This window comes from Scophthalmus maximus, chromosome 1 (genome assembly GCF_022379125.1).
Source record: "Scophthalmus maximus strain ysfricsl-2021 chromosome 1, ASM2237912v1, whole genome shotgun sequence".
In the NCBI taxonomy this organism is placed as follows: Eukaryota; Metazoa; Chordata; class Actinopteri; order Pleuronectiformes; family Scophthalmidae; genus Scophthalmus; species Scophthalmus maximus.
This window is the reverse complement of record NC_061515.1, coordinates 8,508,460-8,528,122: the sequence shown is the minus strand read 5'-3', so window position 1 is coordinate 8,528,122 and position 19,663 is coordinate 8,508,460. Positions and strand designations below refer to the sequence as shown.

The 19,663-nt window shown below is 41.9% G+C and overlaps 1 protein-coding gene and 1 long non-coding RNA gene across 7 annotated transcripts in view; one reads left to right on the top strand and one right to left on the bottom strand.

Moving 5' to 3' along the window:
* LOC118310462 overlaps window positions 1-12,300 on the top strand; it is a 31,989-nt gene extending 19,689 nt beyond the window's left edge. The window contains exons 1-6 of one of the 3 annotated variants that reach the window (XR_004793791.2): window positions 8,086-8,236; window positions 8,408-8,566; window positions 8,846-8,994; window positions 9,827-9,899; window positions 11,721-11,817; window positions 12,051-12,298. This is a non-coding gene — a long non-coding RNA (uncharacterized LOC118310462). Of the gene's footprint in view, window positions 1-5,332; window positions 5,460-8,085; window positions 8,272-8,407; window positions 8,567-8,845; window positions 8,995-9,826; window positions 9,900-11,720; window positions 11,818-12,050 lie in introns of those variants that run through there. The other 2 variants (XR_007030520.1, XR_004793786.2) reach the window with 2 other exon arrangements.
* Window positions 74-19,663, bottom strand: part of LOC118309695 (F-actin-uncapping protein LRRC16A) — a 60,675-nt gene continuing 41,085 nt past the window's right edge. For 2 of the 4 annotated variants that reach the window (XM_035632221.2, XM_035632136.2), the window contains 22 exons: window positions 19,179-19,190; window positions 18,602-18,683; window positions 18,367-18,466; window positions 18,028-18,082; window positions 14,524-14,696; window positions 14,154-14,222; window positions 12,529-12,622; window positions 12,279-12,377; window positions 12,043-12,171; window positions 11,698-11,829; window positions 11,310-11,485; window positions 11,087-11,174; window positions 10,590-10,730; window positions 9,198-9,264; window positions 8,766-8,992; window positions 8,380-8,489; window positions 7,947-8,204; window positions 7,610-7,820; window positions 5,825-5,861; window positions 4,735-5,004; window positions 4,432-4,575; window positions 74-3,259 (listed from right to left, as the gene is read on the bottom strand). In XM_035632221.2, the coding sequence (XP_035488114.2) occupies window positions 3,087-3,259; window positions 4,432-4,575; window positions 4,735-5,004; window positions 5,825-5,861; window positions 7,610-7,820; window positions 7,947-8,204; window positions 8,380-8,489; window positions 8,766-8,992; window positions 9,198-9,264; window positions 10,590-10,730; window positions 11,087-11,174; window positions 11,310-11,485; window positions 11,698-11,829; window positions 12,043-12,171; window positions 12,279-12,377; window positions 12,529-12,622; window positions 14,154-14,222; window positions 14,524-14,696; window positions 18,028-18,082; window positions 18,367-18,466; window positions 18,602-18,683; window positions 19,179-19,190 (2,847 nt within the window). In that variant the 3' untranslated portion in view covers window positions 74-3,086. The remainder of the gene's footprint in view (window positions 3,260-4,431; window positions 4,576-4,734; window positions 5,005-5,824; window positions 5,862-7,609; window positions 7,821-7,946; window positions 8,205-8,379; window positions 8,490-8,765; window positions 8,993-9,197; window positions 9,265-10,589; window positions 10,731-11,086; window positions 11,175-11,309; window positions 11,486-11,697; window positions 11,830-12,042; window positions 12,172-12,278; window positions 12,378-12,528; window positions 12,623-14,153; window positions 14,223-14,523; window positions 14,697-18,027; window positions 18,083-18,366; window positions 18,467-18,601; window positions 18,684-19,178; window positions 19,191-19,663) is intronic. The other 2 variants (XM_035632302.2, XM_035632377.2) reach the window with 2 other exon arrangements.

Here is a 19,663-nt window from a genome sequence, read left to right as displayed (position 1 = left end):
TGGTGGCTGTGTTGTCGCACTGCAGAACAGATCCGACAAAAGGTTACAAAAAAAAAAACCCTGAGACAATGCAGAGATTTTAAATCATGTAAAATTGCTTTAATCAGTATTATTATTTGCATGAAGAAATGTCCAACACCAGCAGAATGACTAAGTGAAACTTACTGATCCATGACAAAATGGAACAATATATCAAGACCAGTAACATGAGTACAGTAAAAGTCATTAGTATTTATATTTTTTCCCCCCAGCTCAAGATGTTTTGCATCATTTATTTTCTGAATCTACGATGAAAGTAACATTAAATTGATTACATGTAATAACAAATTAATGCAAACAAAGAGTCAATTTCTACATTTAAATGAATACAATGTACAAGTGAGAGGAGAAACAAAAGGTTTAAGACGTCACCGGCAACTTAAAATAATTTTTTTCCCAAATAAGTTACAAAGAAACCTTTAGTATAGTAGTGAACTCGGTACCAAAACAATAAAGCATCTGCTGTGGTCACATAGGCGTGTGAATATTACATGTGCATATATTACACATACCTATATACACATGCATACACCTACATGTATGAAAGCACATATATACATACGGTACAACTCTCTCTCACACACACAAACGCATATTCTAGACACAGCGCTACTGGTCATTTTCACTTTCTCCACAGAAATGAGGTGGATGCTCATTTTGCAAAATTGAACAGGAAGTCATTGTCACTCTTTCACCCTTGACAGAAACAAAGCCAGCCGTTTCTGAAGTCCCACACAGAAGGAAATCAGGAAAACGGCTGAAAATGCCAACAGAGTTCACTTTAAACATACTGAAAAGTACTGTTGTTGTTTTTTTTCCTTCCACTTTTTTGGAATGCCCTCCACACAAAAATGATGTTTGATTTTGGGACAGACTGAAAAACAGAGCAGTCATTGACATCAAGTACAGATCGACTATGTACAGCAGGAACAATGTTATTTCCAAGCCTCGATTAGTAACAAAGAACTTAAGACCTAATCATAACACTATGAAAAGACATTGACATAGACATCACAGGAAAAGGTGCATCAGTAGTAAGAATAGTCCCAGACGTGTTTTTGACTCTTTTACAGTACAATACAATACAAGTTGTGCCCCTTTCACTCTGATTATGCATTAGAACGTATGTCTTCCTGGGGAGTAGTTTAGTCATTCATTTTAATACAACCTCATTTAGACATGTGTATGCTGTCTAAGTGTGACAGGCCAGTCTTCTGCCCCAAATCATTTTATATTATGCATCATGAAGAAAATTCCCAGACTCAGTGTCCACAAAAAAAGCTACAAGTTGTAATTGATTTTAGGAACTGCCACAATCTATCAGGGGATCTGGTTGCAGACGGTGTAGCAGTGTGAAAAGGGCATTTCTTGCTTTTATAAGAGAACAATGAGAGGAATCATCCTGAGACCTACAGTATGCTGTTGTTACAGAACAGTTGAGAGGTCCATGTGGTGAAAATACAGCTCCCCTTCAGCTCACTTTCACTTCAGGCGCCGTATTCCCAAAGACAGAGGCAATGTGATCACGGTGCTGTGAGTCTGAAGAAGGGCTTTGTATTGCACAGTACAAAGTGAAAGTGAGCTAGATTTGAAAGTCCCGAGGGAAAGATTCTCTAGAAAATGCTGAGGGACAAAGAGCATTTGCAGGCTGGAGTTCACGCAGTGTTCTGCTTTTACACAAACTGAAGAGGTTGAAATCTGTCTCAAAACAGCTGCTGAAACACGCAACTGCGTTTCCCATGTTACGTTCAAGCAGATTCTCTTTGCTATTCCTCTTACTTAGTAAGTTCTTTGCCTTCATTGGACCATCGGCACATCATTAGTGTCACATGTTAGTGCATAAAACAAACAAACAAAACAAAAGAACCCACCTCAGCAGCTGAATGTAAAAATAAGGGGTTTCATCCACAGTGTTCAGTGTGTGTTAACAGTGCCGAAGCCTTATTGATTGGTTGTCCAATGTACCACAGTCCTCTCAAAGCACAAACAATTCATATGGCCATTCCGACTCACACACATTAGAAGGAATTTGGTCCATGCGGTGTGTCTGATATAGTTTATTGCCATCCTTCAGTCCTTCAGTGAAGAGTCCGTTTACTCCCCTTGGAATGACTTAAAATTTTACTGTCAGGCAAGCTACATCAAGTGTGTATTACCGATTTACTTTTGCTGAAATTATCAGCTGAACCTGTATTTTCCTGTAAGAAATGATGAATTGCATAATGGATTCAGTCCAAAGGAAAAGTAACTTCACGTACTGAAAATAGCCCCTAGAAAAATCTATACAGATAAACTGAAGGAAGATAATGCCACCGGGTCCTGGTCTGGTTTTATGCTTGAGTTCAAGTACAGTACAGTGGTAGTGGTGTTGTTATTGTATGTTTGGTCCCTGGGAGACAAGCTACTGCAAAAATAATAGTAAAAAGGCCGTAGGTTATTAGTCAAAGATCATTTTAAATATACACTGATTCACAGTCTGCTGTTTCCTGGAAGAAACACATCCCTCTTTTGCTTTTTTTTTTTTTTTTTTTTCCAGTTCACAAACCTATATACAGGTTTCATCATTCATTGGTTGAATGAACTGGATCCTCCCACCACCCACTCCATCAAATCCTGAAACGGTTTTATCCTTTTAGAGATGTGACATTTTCACCTGACCGCAAAGAGCAAGTTGAAACCAGATCTGGAGAAATTGTGTCTTTGAGACGGAAGCTCTAAGGAGATTTAGTTTGGTTTACTAGGAGACATGACACGACGACTAAAAAACTATTTAGCAAAATCCCCCAAAATGTTAATATTAATATTTTCTTCGTAGATCATGAAATTAAATTGAATTTGAATCTGTCTGTCACCCGATACTATAGCAGGTCTTCGTGCAGACCAAACATCAGTAAGTAAGTACTTTGTGGTCAGACAGGACCTGCAGTTCAGGTACAACCTCTTAACATAAATATAAACATAGAGATTATATTCCCCCTTAGTTTCTTTTCTAAAAGGAAAACATCTGTGGCTTGTCAACACTTTTTTTTGTTCAAAATTAGTTTAGCTCATATGAAAATAAAGTCTTTGTCTGCCTCCTCTCTAGAATCGGACGACTTCCTTCCTGCTGCTTTGTCCTTGTCCGGGTTCGGAGATTGTTCCTTGGTCTTCAAGGGGCCGTGGTCCTCAGAGTTGGTACGGACAGGGCTGGGTCGCCGAACAGAGTCGGACGCGGTCCTCACTGGACATGACACAGAGCAGATTAAAATTCAAAAGTTGGCGTTGGCAATATAAGGGCGAGGAAGAAGACAGAATAGAGGGAACACAGAAAAGAAAATAAGAGGCGAGAAAGAGACAGAAACTGAGCAAATACTAAATTATTGTATCAAAAGAATTGGATTTATATTTGTTGATGCACGTAGTTCCTTATAAATATGCTTCAATGGGTGGCTACAATGCCGCTTTACAGCCATTTGGAAAACATAAACTAAAACAGGAAGAGATATAAATCACCGACATCCTATTTCTAACTTTGCAGTTTTAGGGAAAATCTCAGAATTGAGGATCCAAAAAACAGCATGGCTAGACTGAGAAACTAATCTGCAACCTATGAGACAAATACTGTGAGCATCGTCATTGTACTAGCAGTGTGAGTACCCTTAGGCTCCACGCTGTCTAGGGTTTATGTTTTTGGCCCCAATTCCCACTTTGGGGATTTCAACATTTTTGAAATGCCCCACTTTTCATCTTCTCTACAAATGATATTTAGTCAAAATGTTTGGAGGCTACGGTGGCTGACTGTTGAAGTTGTGAATTGTAAGAGGAAGTAGGATTGTATTCCCTGACGGACTGGTGGTCTGTCAGGAAATACTTCACTGTTGCCAATGCATGCTGGGATAGAGTGGCTACTTAAAAGGATCAGATGATCATCTCCTTTCAAAAATGTGAGGAAGCAATTAAACATGCTCTTGTGTAAACAACCACATAATGGCTCATGATTTATTCTGTTCTGAGCTTGTGAGAAGTGCGGCTCCACCAGGCCCCAGAGGGTTTTCAACACAACACACACCAAAAAAAAGTGGAGGGTGAAGGATAGAGGGTAAAATAAGAAAACATCAGAGTGAAAGGAGCAAACACGGGGGGGGGGGGAATAAATCACCAAGCTCCCAGGCTGTCGTTACATAATGGATAACAGATGAAAGGCAGCAAGACTGAGTGAGAGTTGTGACCTGAATCTATCAGTCTGCTGTGTGTCATATTGGACATGTTGACAACAGTCAGCCTTAGTGAGAACAATGCAAATATATGAGACCATAGGGGAACATATACACATACAGTGAAATCAAACCTCTACCAGTCTGCCCGAGGGAGATCGGAGTTTCAGTTAAAAGAGAAAAAAATATTCGGACCCACCTTCCTGAGTGGTTTTGTTGGTAGAGCCTCCGGACAGCAGACTGGTCTGTCCCTCCTTGTCTTTCTCTGACATCGCCCTCTTCAGTGTGGGAGGGAGAACTGAGACTTTAGGAGAGCCGCTGCCGGGGGAGTCTGGGCTCTCATCTATCAGAAAGACGACCAGGAAAATGCATAACTGTTGCACTGGCTTTCCATGCTAAATTTCTCTATATTCCTCCACATTATCTATTTGCACAAATCGCTCATATACCTCACTGTACTGAGCAAAATGTCAAATGGAGACATTTATTTATTAATCAATACCTATGCTCCTGCTGCTACTGTTGGTCCTGGGTTTCTGTGGGATGCTGGGTCGGGCAGCCAGGGTGGGCTTCGCCCCCGGCGGCATCAGTGGTTTGGGACTCATTGGTCCCCCAGGGGAAGTCGAGGAGGATGTAGCTCTGACACGTGGGGCTGGTTCAGGCTTGGCCTCACCACGCGCTGGGATCTTTTCTGGAGAACCAGTGTCTGGTTTATTGATGGAACCACTGGGAGCCCTGCTGCTTTCTGGAGTCGAAGGCTGGGATTTAGCTGCTGAAACACAAAAAGAAAGTTATTTATATTATGTTTTTATGTAAACCTGTATTATACAAAATCACTGGTAAATGTTCTAAATACAGGAAATGGCTGACTGTGTCTGTCTATTTTGATATTTCTTGACTAACTGCTCATCCAGTTGAACATCCAATTTTTTTGACCGTAAGAAAAAGGTGCAACTTCACTACAGGGGCTGTGCAGCACCTGGACAATTTACAGAGCTCACATGCCAAGGCCTTGAAGAAGGCAAAGCTCCCAATGTCGATTCACTTCATTATCAGTTCCCTAAATGATTCCTGATCAATATTCTTTATTCTCCACACAGGTCACATCTGACACCAGTTCTCTCGCTACAATCCTCCCTGCTGGCATTGATGAAAGGAATTGTTAATCCTGGGGCAATATGATTCTAATGGTTTGGACAATTGGGAACCTGTTCTCATCTGGAACAGGTTTGTGACTCCCATCTCTACCGTCACACAGATGCTACTGGAGCGGAGCAGAGCAGCCAACTCCAGCTGGAAGGAACATGCAGTGTCGAGTGTGAAGTTGTTTAGATGATACTTTCAAGAAAGCTGCAAGCTGGATTAATGCAGGTCAAGCAATCTGCCCCTACCGACAGGCACATTTTAAATGAGCAGTAATAAATTCAATTTAGTAGAAAAGTTGATGTTAAAAGCGAAGCATGCTGCCTCAGTGGTTTGATAAGTCTTAATTGACTCCTACAAACATTCCATATTAGCCGATAACAGTCTAAATACATGACAGTAAGGTTTAATGCCCACAGTTGGAAATAAATGTTAAGAATGAATCTTACCAGTTGCACTGCTCTCAGGTCTATCTGGACTGGAAGACTTGAGGAAACACAAAGACAGAACAACAGATCATTCAGTTTAATGACCAGAGGAAATATGAAATCTAGTACGTAAAATTACCCCAAATACAATAACTAAGATCATTGATTTAAGATATGTATATTTGACTTGTTTAGTCAATTATACAAAATACTGTAGTATTGTACATGCAAAACTGCTAAGCAACATTTCAACAGAGGGGGGCGCCTTTGCTTTAGATGATGCAACGGATACAGCTCACACACCCAAGCTTTGTTGTAATGACCTGCCTCCTGCTCTCTTCATTTTACCTGATTACTTACAAACACACACGCGCGCACACGCATCACACACACCTGGAAGCCAGCCAGGACAAGCAGATGGCGAGAGTAGCTTTAGTGCCACTGATACAAGGTCAGTAAAAAACCCTAATGCTGCAAACACCATAAACCTCTTACTGCCCACATACGGTCTCTGACCAATTATCCATCGAGTGAACACACACTCACAGGTGCCAACAGCAACTCACATTTTTAATGCTGACACACACCAGTTGCCCTCATTAATCTCTGCGGAAAAGCGATGTCCAGCTGATTTAGCTGAATCACACAACGATTTATCTAAAAGATCTTAAACATTCTATTTGTTGTTTTGATTTTCGAGGAAATGAACCAGTGAATGAAGGACAAAAAGTTAAAAGAGGTGCAAGAACTGAGAGCAGTTTTAGTTTAAGGCACCGTAGTGAATTATAAAAGAAAGAATTATTACCATGACATTTACATCCTTCAATGAATCATGCAAATTTGCATCTCAGCTCTTCTTGTCTTCATTCTCCCAAATTGCTTTTCATGCTTTTACTGTTTCCCTCCCTCCTCCTCCTCATCGTCGTCACCTGGCAGGGATTGTCTGTGTTTTAATGTTAACGTGTTGACTGGCACAATGACTCACCTGAAGACATCATCTGTGCACGTGTGTTTGCATGAGTGCATGTCAGTCTGTGTTTCTTATTTTATGTATTCTCCCGGCTAGAATTCACCATGAGTGTGTTGACAAAACAGTCTTGACAGGTGGAGACTGAACACCTACAGCAGTTTGTCGAATGTGTCCTCATTTCACCAACCATCTCTCACCACCTCTGCTTGTATTAATACTTACATACCACAACCATAAAATCTCAAAACCTTAAATTGTAGTTATTAAATCAATTAAAAGAATTGGGTTTCAACAAAAAGTATACTGTATTATAAGTGGACCTTGAGTTGAGATTACTGCTTTTTCTAAGTGCAAGAATGAACAGTCGAGCTTTGTCGTGAGCTGTAAATGAACATCCGACTATAATGTTGCAATTGAAGCTCAAACGATTCATCCATTTATCATATAGCTATAATTATTCAATTATTTCAGTAATTTTCAAGCAAAACTAACAAAAGAAGTGTCAAATATTATCTGCCACAGCCTCTCAAATGATAGGTATCATATACAAACATCACATTTTTTTTGTTATTTGGACTTTTGGTTGGACTAAGAACGACATTTGAAGACCTCATATTTTGCTCTGCGAGGTAATGATGGGCATGTTTGAGAGTTAATTTCATGACTTAGCAATTATTAGAAAAATAATAATTGGCAGATATATCGATAATGAAAATAATCATTAGTTGTAGCCCCGCAGGATGTACACTATTTACTCTAATGCAGCAGTCAGCCACATGTTGCTGTCTCTTATCGTTCCCTTGTTTCATCTAACTGTTAAAATCACATCACCTCACCTTGTGTGCTCTCCTCTCCTGCTTGGCCTTCATCTCTGCCAGGAGGCCACTGCCCATAATCTGCAATCCCGGGTACCGCCTCCCTCCCTGGGGACTGCCCCTGCCGTCTGAACACTCCCACGGCTCGTCCATGGAATCGGGCGTCCTCAGCTCTTCTGATCTGTCTGAGCTGCTGCTGTAGTCTGTTGGCTGTGAGCGACTGGAGGCATCTCTACAGCGTGGACAGAAATTATTAGTGAAGCTGTTTCTCTTTCTGTTAGACACCAAAGGTTTACCTACTCACTACATCAGTCTGAATGTATTGGGTAAAAAAAAATCAGTTTTTGTTCATCTATACCTTGACTTTGACTCAGGTACCGGGCTCTTCACTGCCATCTTTGGCGAGGAGGGCTCCTCGGGGATGGTGGAGGCTGGAGCTGAGCTTGCTGAGGATGTACCAGAGGATAATATGGTTGCCTGGTTTTTCTCCGACTTATCTGATTTGTCAGATTTATCCGATTTGTCGGATTTGGTGGATCGTTTGATTAGGTTGAGGAATCCTCCCTTGCCCTTCTTTTTCTCTCCATCTTGAGAGTCTGAACTCTTCATGGAACGTCTGGGAAGAGAATGAGAGAAAGGCAGACAAACGTAAAAAAACAAACAAGGAATACTTCATGTTCAATGTGTGTAGGAGACATGATTACAGTCAATTTTAGTATCTAGCACAAGTTAATACACATACTACTGGAAAATAATCAAATACACTTCAGTGGTTCCAGCATAATCCTTACTTGGAATTCATCTTGGTGACTTTTTTAGAGAAGAACTCATCTACACCCTCATCCACCCTTCCCATGAGGCCATTCTGCTCCCCATCTTGAGATGGAGCACCGTTGATTTGCTGAAGGAGGAAGTTGGAGAATTTTACACTATGTTTGGACCATTTGACAAGCAGTGGATCTGGTTTGTCATGCATGTGTGAGTATTTGGTATATGGTCCATAAACCATAGTCCACTCATGTTTAAGACTTCATTTAGAGAAAAAAATCACGTTCTGTAGAGCAGCTATTTTTGAAAAAAGGAATTCAATATATCAATTGGTGTCACATATCTTAATCTTTTCTCTTTAATTTAATTTTGCCAATTTAAACTTGTATGGCTATAAAGCTTTACTCACAGGTACTTTGCTGGAATTAGTTTTCTTGTTCCTTCGGGGTCGTAGTTTGGTGAAGTGCTGAAGCTTTTTTTCCTCCTCAGATGGCAGCTCCACCATTGATGCCGGCAGACGTTGCTCCAGCTTGGGCAGGACCTGAGATGGAGTGGGCGGAGTTTGAGATGAAGTTGAAGTGTCCTCCACATGGACAGGCACATCCTCCAGGGCCTTGTCCAGGTCAAACTCCATCTCTGTGGGTTTGTAATAAGATATCTGTTTAATACAAGCGTAGGCACAGCAAGTTGCATTGATATTTAGGAATTATTTGACCAAATACAGATTAAAAATAGCCCTCCAAATGAAGTAAGCTTTTTACAGCATGATCCAGAAACACATTTTGATTCTCATGAGGACACAAAATCTAATTTTTTTTAAATAAAATAAAAAACTGCTTACCAAAGGCACGAGACACTGGTCGAAGCATTCTGCTGTGGATGCTTTTCCTCTTGGTTTTAGGAGTCATCTGGTGAGAGACAGATAAGTTTACATTCATGGCGTCTGTAAACAAAAGCTGTTGGATCTTGACATGAGGGAGTGTATTTGAAGATATATAGGCGGTTACACTGCCAGTTTGTACTATGACCAAACTGTCAAATCAACAAGAACTAGGAAAGTCAAAGTCTTTACATAAATTATATTGGTTATCAAACCATTTCTTCACAAAACTCTACATAAGTCTCAACCACATGTGCTAAAAGTTCACCGACTGTTGGTTTACAGGAATAATGTTAAGACCTGGTCCTTGCCTGTAGTATATAACTGTAACGACATGTACTGTTAATCTAGACAGGAAGTGATCATGTTGATACGAGGTTAACAAGGCACTAGGGAATGAACTCAAAGTAGTAAACACAATTGCATCCTAACATGTAGCATATTATATTTTACCGTAATACACATTTACAGGGTGGTGATGGTGATCAGCATTCAACAGTGTAAAGTATAATTTGAAGAGTGAGTGGGGATGTCATTGACGAACAACTATATGCGTCCTACTACACGTTTGTTTTCTACTCTGTTTTTAGAATCTCAGAGGGCTGTATAGCAGCCACAGTGAGGAGAGACGGAAAAGGAACAGAAACAGTGAGACTTAGAAAGGTGAGCATAGAGGGACAGTCGCAAGATTACTTACACTGGTGCAGCACAAAGTCTCCATGGAGCAAAGGTAGAAAGAGAAGGAAGAACAGAGGAAAAAGCGGATTGAAGAGAAAGAAAGACAACACACAGTAAGGCCGAAGACAAAAAGGGAAAACGAAAGAGACGGCTATGAACTCTATGGGGACAGTAGAGAGGACAGGCAGGTAGCAGAGAAAGACGAAGGATGAAAAAGAGGGAAGAACAGGTGTATGAAGGCATTAACATACAGAAGAACATGCAGCTCGCTGCAGAGTCCCGACTGCAGCCTTTTCTGTCATATGATCAATCAGACTGATAGTTTGGATCTATAAACTAGACAACGCTAAAAATTTCAAGTAAAAACTAACAATAACTAACCAACCAACTAATATGTGCAGCTTTTATTATTTTGTAAAAAGTTCATTTTACTAAACATCAAGTTCTTTAAATTATTACCAAAATCAATCCTCAATTGCTTTTAGTAAATTTAGAGTTGGATGTACTTTGTCGCCAGGCGTTTAACTGCCTGCATTGGTGTAATTCATCCAACTGTAGCAGATTGTAACATGTTGCATTTGAATTCATTTAATGTAAATTCAGGCACATGAAACAACAAAGCCTAGTTATGAATTATACACCAGAACCACACTCTACAAATCCACCCAGACCTACCATGCATGTCTCCAGATCATCCAGCCTCTCAGCCTCTAATATTTCAGCCGATGCCCGTTTAGGAATCTTCTCCTCGGGAACGTCCAGATCCACCGACTCCTGCTGCACCAAAGGGCGACCTCGACGTACCAGATGGTCTGCCTGGGAGGAGGAGAGGAAAGAGAGGGGTAATAAAGAAGGAGGGTTAACTGAGAGGAAAGTTTGGATGAGAAGTGAAAAGGAACAATAAGAATAAGGGAAGTCCGAGGAAAGAACAGGTCAAAACTTAAGAGAGAGGAAAACCCTAAATCAACATAATGCCTAAGATCGGAAAGTCTGGATGGACGGGAAAAAAAGCTGTGAAAAACATGTTAACCATGTGAAAATGAAGTTATTCAATATCTCTGGATGGTGGTTGTAGCAGAAAATATGCTGCAGAGAAATTGCAGGGCTCAGATTAACAGCCATAGTGAATGAACCCTTAGACCATTTGAGGGCTCTGGTGATTGTAACCTTACCAGAGTGTGTTGTGAAGTGGACAGAGCCTCCAAAATCTCATCCACAATGCGATCGGACAGGAAGGACGCAAGACTCAGCTTCACCTCACTGACACAGAGACAGAGAAAGTCAGTGATGGTCTGAGAGGGTACATGCAAGAAAAGTTGTCAACAACAGCCGTAAACATAACTGAAGAGATCCCAGTGGTTTATTTTGGCAACCTTACATATGGTACCCACGTACCTGATCTTGTTGATAATATCCACCCCAGACTGCTCCAGAAGGATTTTGGTGACAAAGCTCTTGGGCACGACAATCTTGGCCGAGCTGGCCTTCATCAGCTCTGGACGAATATTGCTACTCGTCATCACATGTGGACACAGGGACTCTGCTGTGTCCACCATGGACTCCAGCAGAGACTGGAGGGAGTAAAGAAAAGGGGTGGAGTCGATAAATCACAAATCTACATATATTTCAACTTGCTGTTGTTCATTACATTTCAGTGTTTAGGTGGCAGCCATTCATCTGTTTTTCTCTTGTTCTTACTAACAACCCCGTAAAGGACAATTATGTCTATGTATGTATTTTATTATAATATCTTAACACAAATATATATTTTTTTTAACTCTACCTGCAATTGTTGGTCAATGACAGTGGTCACCTCCCCGGCCATAGACTCCAGCTTCTCCTGGATGGGTCCCACCGAGGAGCCGTTCACCTCGTCTCTGGAGGCTGATCCAAGGTGGTAGAGGTTAGGAAGCAGCTGAGGAGACAAAGAAACAATTATACATTTTTTTATTGATTATTACAATGATTAATAAATGAATAGTAATTCTACAGACTATGTATTTTAATCATATTTATACTTGTTGCTCAGTGGGTTAATGGTAGTGGAATCATAGAAAGGTTGAAGGAAACTACTACACAACTGAACTCCTGACAACTCGAGTTTTAAGTGACACACGTGTCTCCTCACCGTTTTAGAGTTTCTGGCGTCTTTGATGAGGTTCTCTGCTGACCTGACATCCTCCAAGATGGCGTCCGTCTCGGAGTTCCTCAGGGAGTTCAGGTGGTCCTGCACCTTCACACAAATCCTGTCAATCATCTGACAGATAGAAAGACATGAAAGTTTAAGTTATCTTCTGCCTTCTGCTCAGTAGTGGTGAATGTACATCTCACAGTGTGTGGGTGTGTTTCAGATTGCGTGCACACCTGTTGTGTGGTTGACGTCACAATGCCCTGCTGAAGCCGATAGGCCTGTTCCTGTAGGTACTTTCTGGTCTCGTGGTTCCTGTAGAGGTAATTCTCAATCTGGGGGGGTGGGGGGGTGGACAGAGCGACAGTCATGATAATAAATCAAAGCAATGTAGCACTGTACATATGTACAGAACATTGTAAACACTATGAAAACACAGTAACAACTCATTGACAGAAGAGGAGGAACCAGTGGGAATTCTTCTACCTTTAGCAGGGCATCCTCTGTTTTCTCTGGGCTCGCCTTCAGGGCCTGGGAGGCATCGATGATGGGGATGGGCATGAAACGAATGGTGAAGTTCCTAACGGACACAGGCAAGACGATTAGTATTCCACAGTTAGTTCACATTATTGATTCAGGAAAAAAAGAAGGAAACACAGGATCAGTGATGAACAGACATTTGAACACAGATTTATTAAACCATGACGCATACAGTAAATGTGTGCTTCCAATGTGTACACAGCATCCGGTACTTTCACCAATTAGAGGAGGAGAAGCTCTAGACCAGTGTAAGAGGTAACGCTGGTCGTCTTGTTTAGCACCAGAGAAATCAAGACTCCTGTGGTGAAAAAAGACGCCTATCATCATGACATTGTGTGTCCAAAAATGAATTCACAGCTGGTGAGCCTCCCTACAGTTTTACTAATATCATGTCACCACATGATTAAAGGAACATTTGCTAACCTTTGATCAGATTTCTGCATGAATTAAATATTAACCGTGTTTGTCTCTTGGTAGATGAATCAAACGCAAAAGATCAAGTGTGAATCAATCATCAACTCTGTAACCTCTTTGGAAAAAGGGGATTTTTTTAGGAAAGGCAAGTGTGTGTGTGTGTGTGTGTGTGTTTGTGTGTGTGTGTGTGTGTGTGTGTGTGTGGTAACAAGGCTGAGATGGCCTTAGGTGTGGCCCGACCCCTCAGCTGTTATCACACTGCTCTATTACAGAGCAATGAACTGGCACCGTGAGAGGTTACTGATCCTTACAGAGAGGTCACCACGCAGTATTAATATTCATGCCATAACAGAGGAGAGGAAGGAATGAAAGGAGTAAGAAAAAAAATATTGAAAAATGAAGATATAGTAGAATGGAAAGCAGAAAGCATTGTTTTTGTATTATAGAGCCTCTGATCAAACCTTTAAAGAATGCATAGAAAACACAAACAAAGGAGACATGAGGAAATTGACTGAGGATAATAAAATTGCAAGCACACACACACACACAGTTGCTCAGCTGCACAGATCGGAATATTGTTATTTCAATAATACAACACAGAGTCAGAGAGGAAACGGGGGAGATGTGCTGCTGGGAGAATATGATAAACAGAGACAGGAGATGAGAAAGGGGGAAGAGGTGGATGTACAGATGTGTCCCCGAGACGTTCACGCCAATATTAAACCTTTAGTTGCACAGACAGAAGATACAGTAGACACAAATCTGATTTATTCAGTCTTGACTTTTTGTCTCTGCCTTCTGTTGCTTTCCCAGCATGTCTCCTTTTGGTTTCTTCTTCTCGTGCCTTTGTTTTCCTATTCCATGTGTACACTCTCTCCCCCTCGCCTCTCTACCTTCCTCTCTCTCTTCCTGTCTCCACACACACCTCAAGGTTTCCTGCTGCTCACTTCAAGGCAGAACGACATCTGAGCCGCAACATCTAAACAACTCATCCATCCCTTTAATGTGCTCTACTCCAGAGCAAATGCAGAGCATGTAGGATTAAGGTTTTATGGGAATATTGAATTTATCCACAATAGAACTGGACGGTCATCAACACACACTTAAATATACATGCATGGACTCACGAATAAATCAATACAGACGGTGCTACTCACTTCTCCAGAGCGGCTGCTACATCCTGAAGACCCTGAGGGCTGGTGTTGTTCTTATCCCACATCACAGTTCTGCACAAAAACAACAACAACAGCAGCAACACAATATGAGACAAAGGTAAAAGCTCAAGAAGATGATTTCTTCTTATCTTCTTGTTAATTATTGAAATAATAATTATTGTCATTAAAAACAAATTGTAATTCATAATTATTCCATAAAAAGGATATTTGCGTGAGTTGCATGTGGGATCAAACAGCAATGCCATTTGTGACTAGAAGCATTTGTGTTTGTTAACATATCATTCTGAGGTCAAGTTCAAGGGCAGTCACATGACATACCCCCCGTTGACCCCTGAACACTTTGTTTACTCACCTGAGTTTGGAGTTGATCTGCAGCGCCTTGGCCAGCATCTTGGCTCCCATGTCCCCCATGGCGTTCCCACTGATGTCGAGTCTGGTGAGCGAGGAGTTGCTGCCGAGGGCGTTGAGAACGATGGTCAGATCGGTCTTCAGTCTGGAGTCGGCTAGAGACAGAGAGGTGAGGGGCTGGGGGAGGCAGGGGGAGGATTGAGGGAGGACAGAATGTACATGCGGGGGTTTTATATCACAGTACAAGAGGTAAAATATAATCATAGTGTGACTCATATTCTCCATGTCATTGACATTGGTGTGGGACGGCAGGACCGACTGAGGTTCATCTACAACCTGCAGGCTATTGGCACCGCCAGCGAGAATTCACAGCCAGATTTCTTGGCCCCGTCACTGCCAGCTTGGACAAAAGCTATTGTACATTTATTTATTTATGTCATTGAGAGAATTAATATTCCTTTAGTCAGAGCAGCCTGTGAATGCTTGGTTACATTGTTTTTTCTCTGCTTAAAGCTGACAAGGAGTCAGCCAACGTGATCTGTGGCACAGAGAAAGTGTGAGCATGCAGTTCACAAGTTCACCGTGACTTTGACACCATTAAAAAAGTCTCTGGAGCTATTAATTAATGGAAAATATAAAAGGCATATTATCTTCATGAAACCCTCAGAATTAATTCACTGCCGGACATTTTACAAAGAGTAGTGTCAGTACCAAAACTATAAATGTAGAAGTTCAATATAATCTGCCATTATACCACAAAACTGAATGTTCTTGCAGGGGCTTGCGACTCAAAAGGGCAAACAATTTTTTTTTTTCTCCAGGATTCAGTGGACTTGCAAGAGACTTCTGTAACGTGTCTGAAATGTGACATTATCATTCCTAACTGGAGGGGGGGTTGGGGGGGCTGGATCCAATAGATTTCTTTGTAATGAGAGAGATACGAGGGATTACAAATCCCCGACAGCGCCCGTCTGTTCCCCAGATTTGAGCTGCTCTCTGATGCCACTTTCCCAGCTGGTGACTCCTGTGATCTGCCTGCTACAGGCCTGTCATTTCACCGGCGGCCGAGTCAACCTGCTGAGTCACACTCATTGATTCTTCTTTTATTCCCCAGTATCAGTATCGGCCCCTTTTGTAGATATGCAGGGCTGAGCTAACAGAAACACAACAATTTATAGTTTCATTAGAGGTGATTATTCAGTAATGAAAATATAGATATTATATTCCATTTCAGCCAAAAGTTCCCCCTAAATTAAACACACTGGACATTTAATGTATTGTATCATAACACATTGTATTTGAAAAAATACAGTTTATGAAAAAAACATGACCTCACTTCATTTAGGATAAGAAAATAATGGCTTCCTGCATTAAAAAAAATATGATTCAGAGTACGAGACTCTGGCTTCCAAATGGATTAACAAGCTGTTGTGTTAGTAAAGTGCACACATATGCAAACAGCAACACAAGAAAGCTTCCCACTAATTGAGCTAGCTGAGTGGTTTTTGTAGGGGTAGATTACTTTTGGTGGCAATGAACGTGCGGTGACGAGTGTGTGGAGAAACGGCATCAACACGGTTATATAGGCAGAAAATTACAGCAGAGAGAATTATTCAGTGCCTGCATGTGCTCCTGTTGAGCACCCAGCAGACGTTTAACATGCAAATATGAATAGGTAGAAGTTAATGCACCAGTAGAAACTGTAGCATTTCTCCCCCGAGTGCTGTAAAGAAGAAACAAAATCCTGTTTCTCAAGGCTAGACAAGCATAAAAACTGTGTCCTACTAGCAAATCAGTGCACCAGCAACATCTGGTTGTTGGAGTAAGACCGGAGGACCACAATGCCAACATCTGTATTTCGTGTTGACAACAGTGCAGTAGTTGTAAGTTCCATCCTTCGACCTGGCTGAAAGAAAAACGACTTTCAGCAGCTGCAGCAGCAGCTCAGATTTTCAGCACTTATAAATCACTGAGGTCGTGAGATCATTATGCCGGATATGCATACGCGTCTTGTTTAATAAAACTGGGAAAATGAGAAATTGTAACCCAAGACACGCAAATGAAAGTGACCTTGTACCAGAGACAAATTAACCTATTTAATGTCTGTCCATAAAATCATGATTTGTGTTTAATACCGTGATTAAACTCGGTGTGTTCATCTCCACCCCTGCCCTTATATCTCTAAGAAACAAACTAAATCCTAAGGCCATCGGTGTATGGTCGTATTCTAACCGTCCTGACAACATGCCCTTGGAAACAGGTAGTGTTTCTGAGGCTCACAGTGTTTGCCAAGATATACGCTGTTTACTGGAAATCCTGGTCTGCACAAATTCTACGACAGAGGTGTTGCAAATGCAAAGTTAGCACAAACCATATAGAGGCTGCCTGAAGTACGTTTATGGGAAATACACATATTTGAACTCTCTCCCTCCTTTCCTGCTTCCTTTGAACTCCAGCACACACCTGCACAGCCAGATAACCAGAACGCACGCACGCACACACGCACGCACACACGCACGCACACACACACACACACACACACACACACATCAAATGAGGAAAATCAGCTTTTTCCTCATTTGAAGACACGTGCCAACCCCAATTAACTAGTCTTTAGTCTCATATATATTGTTCCCAAACGTAGCCTATGACAAATGTGCAGACAAGCAAGACATAGAGACAGAAAGAGAGAGAGACCCGAGCACTAGGAGACCAATCCAGCACACAGCAGCTCAATGGGACCATCAATCTAGCACATCCAGCACTGTGGGAGACAAAGAAGAGGCAGGCACCAGGCACCGGGGCAAAATTTGTTACAGCTCCCATGATGGAGGGAGAGATAAAACGAGTGAGATTGATGGAGGGACAGGAAGACGGGGAGATGCCGCAAAGCTGGAGGGGGTCGCTTTGTTTGGCTGCAGGTTTTCTGTAATAAAAAAAAAATCACTGAAGAGGGTGACTACTTACCCGACACTTTTTGAGATCTATATCATCTATTAGACGTCGATAGACACAGTAGAGATGGTTGTCACAAGCAGGCAGTAATGTGTAAGGTAGGAAAAAGGTTACGGTACTTACATTTGATTAAATACTTGGGTGATAATCCCATGTGTTGTTTCACTTTGTAGTGCAAAAATCCACCAGCAAACTCACTTTTACCATTTTAAATGAAGTTAATGACATCTAAACTAGATTTATTGAAAAGTTACAGTGTTGATCCATCGTCATGCACCTTACGCTTTAAAAAATATGGACACAACTCTCATAAACCAGATCTCCCTTCAATTTGATCAATGTAGGGAAATTCTATTAACGCCACCCTTCGCTGCAGAGGTCAGAGGTCATCTGAGGAGCAGCTGGCGGAGTCTCAGTCATTTGCTCAACTGGTTAGATGCTCACTGATAGAGGATTGGACGTGAGGCAGCCGTCTGGAGAGCGTTCTCTGACACCACGAGGCCGAAGCTCTTGACAAAGAAAAACATCGAACTGGAGGAAATTAAAAACTCACCGACTCCTCCTCTTGAATCATATGAACCAAGCCGTCCAGAACCGGAGCGAGGTTTCTAAGTCAGGTAGAAAGAAGGCAGGAGAAGAAACCGAAGAAAAAGACACATGATGAAAATGATACACGTAGAGAAAACTGCATATGTTCGTAGGTTCAAGTATCCAAACGTGAATTTGACTGTTTGATGTTGGCTGGTGTTTTGGCCCAGTGACAGTCTTTGGTCGTTTACCACAGACCGCGCAAAAGTCATACTTAGCCAAAGCCGAACCCATCCCCACCACTAAGCTCTCCCTCACAGCCACTTCCTGTACACGTCAACAGCAAAACCCTCTGTATTCTTACTTTGACTTGATGTTGTTGAAGTTCTTGCCCAGAGAAAGGTGTCTGATGGACCGGTTCTTGGCCAACCACACCAGCAGAGTGGACAGGTCCGAGTCCAGGCCTGGAGGCAGAGAAATGGGTGTGAAATGACAGTAGGAGAGACCGATCTCTGTTGATTTTTGATAGCTAGGTTTCCACAGCTTTTTTTTAAGCTGCATTAGTTATGGCACAGTACGTTGGGAAGCTGCCATCTCACCATTGTCAGAGATGTCTAGGCTGGAGATGTTTGGGATCTCAGCTATACAACCCTCGAGGATTTGAGAACCTCCTGACCGCAGCTGTAAAGACAGAGGGGGGTAAACTTGAGACGCACACCTACACAAAAACACACAATACAACAGACAGAGTAGCTGTTTTCAGACATGAACCGCAGATAATTTTCCCGAAAATTGTGCCTGGACGTTTGCTGCTGGAACAAGACAAACTCCAACGCTGTGCAGAGCAGACGTGTAGACGAGAACGCACTAGAAAAGCTTCTTGAAAACCCTCGTCGGCGCAAATTCAACAACACTACATCCAATGATCTATGAACCTATAAAGGCAGCGAAGCAGATGGTTTGACACTAAAAGATAAACAAGATTCTTTAGGTGCAACATGCAACTTAAGACGGAAAATATAGTTGACATGGTGATGGCAGTTTGAATCATTTCCTGATGATGGAAAAATGAACCTTCAGATGAATAGACTAGGAATGAGTCGGCAAGCACGTGTGCAAATACAAATAGGGAAGAATGAAATGTTAATTATTAAGAGTGAGTACGTTGGTACTTACACAATGGCCGAGCTTAGAGAGGCATTAGGGGGAGAGAGGAGCATGTCAGAGCCAAGCCAACAATTACCAACAGCAACAAAAACACACACAGATGCTTAATGATCATTCTTCTGTTGTAACACACACACATCACGTGCACACACACACTCAACAGGGAGTCATACTGTATGCAGTCCTTATTTTGTACAATGTCAACCCATCCAGAGCACAGTTTTGTGCTGCCTCCACCAAACGGTTCATTAAGGCTTCAAAAAAAAAAAGAAAAAAGGATGGAAGGCGTCACCCCCCCTCCACCCACAGCTTCTGTTCTTTATCTATTCGAGCAGCGGTGTAGACGAGGGGCTGGTGTGTGCAGTGTGTGAGAGAGTTGTGATGGAACAATTACAGAGGGAAACCACACCACCCCTACCCCACCCTTCCCTCCCTCCGTTCATCTCTCCCCTCTCCGCCCCCGCCTGCTGTCTGCCAACTCTTCCATTATACAG